This window comes from Tupaia chinensis, unplaced genomic scaffold (genome assembly GCF_000334495.1).
Source record: "Tupaia chinensis unplaced genomic scaffold, TupChi_1.0 Scaffold148234_1, whole genome shotgun sequence".
Taxonomy (NCBI): domain Eukaryota; kingdom Metazoa; phylum Chordata; class Mammalia; order Scandentia; family Tupaiidae; genus Tupaia; species Tupaia belangeri.
In genome coordinates, this window is record NW_006208084.1 from 57935 (window position 1) to 58470 (window position 536).

A 536-nucleotide genomic window follows, 5' to 3' on the forward strand; every position below is an offset into this window, starting at 1 on the left:
CCTGCCAAGCACCAGGCCCAGAAGGAGCAGGATGAGCTGGCCGACGAGATCGCCAACAGCAGCGGCAAGGGGTAAGTCTGGTGGGCGGCAGAGGTGGGGGCAGGTGTGCCTATTTGGGATGGCCACATCACCTCTGCCCATGCTCCCAGGGCTCTGGCGCTAGAGGAGAAGAGGCGTCTGGAGGCCCGCATCGCCCAGCTGGAGGAGGAGCTGGAAGCACTGCAGGAAAACATGGAGCTGGTCAATGACCCTCTCAAGAAGGCCAACCTGCAGGTGTGGTCAGGGCTGGCTTCCCACCCTGCCGGGGCTCCCCACCAGGGTCCAGCACAACCCGACACCTGAGCAGGCCTCACTGACACAGCTGGCTGACACAGGCGTGGGGGAAATGTGCTGGCACCTGTGACAGTCCCCTGCTCTCTCTCATGGGTGTTTAGAAGTACCTGGACCCTACTCATGGCTAGTGCCCTTTCCTGGGATGGCTGTGATCTCGGGCCCCCAGGGCTGTGGGACCCTGCTGTCCCCGCCCCTCCCGCATG

General features: G+C 63.8%; 1 protein-coding gene across 1 annotated transcript in view; it reads left to right on the forward strand.

Moving 5' to 3' along the window:
* The window catches only part of LOC114006470 (myosin-9-like), a 37436-nt gene that overhangs the window by 34266 nt on the left and 2634 nt on the right, over positions 1-536 (forward strand). Inside the window, 3 exon segments of the mRNA XM_027769030.1 lie at positions 4-71; positions 150-319; positions 435-531. Of these exon segments, the coding sequence (XP_027624831.1) occupies positions 4-71; positions 150-319; positions 435-531 (335 nt within the window).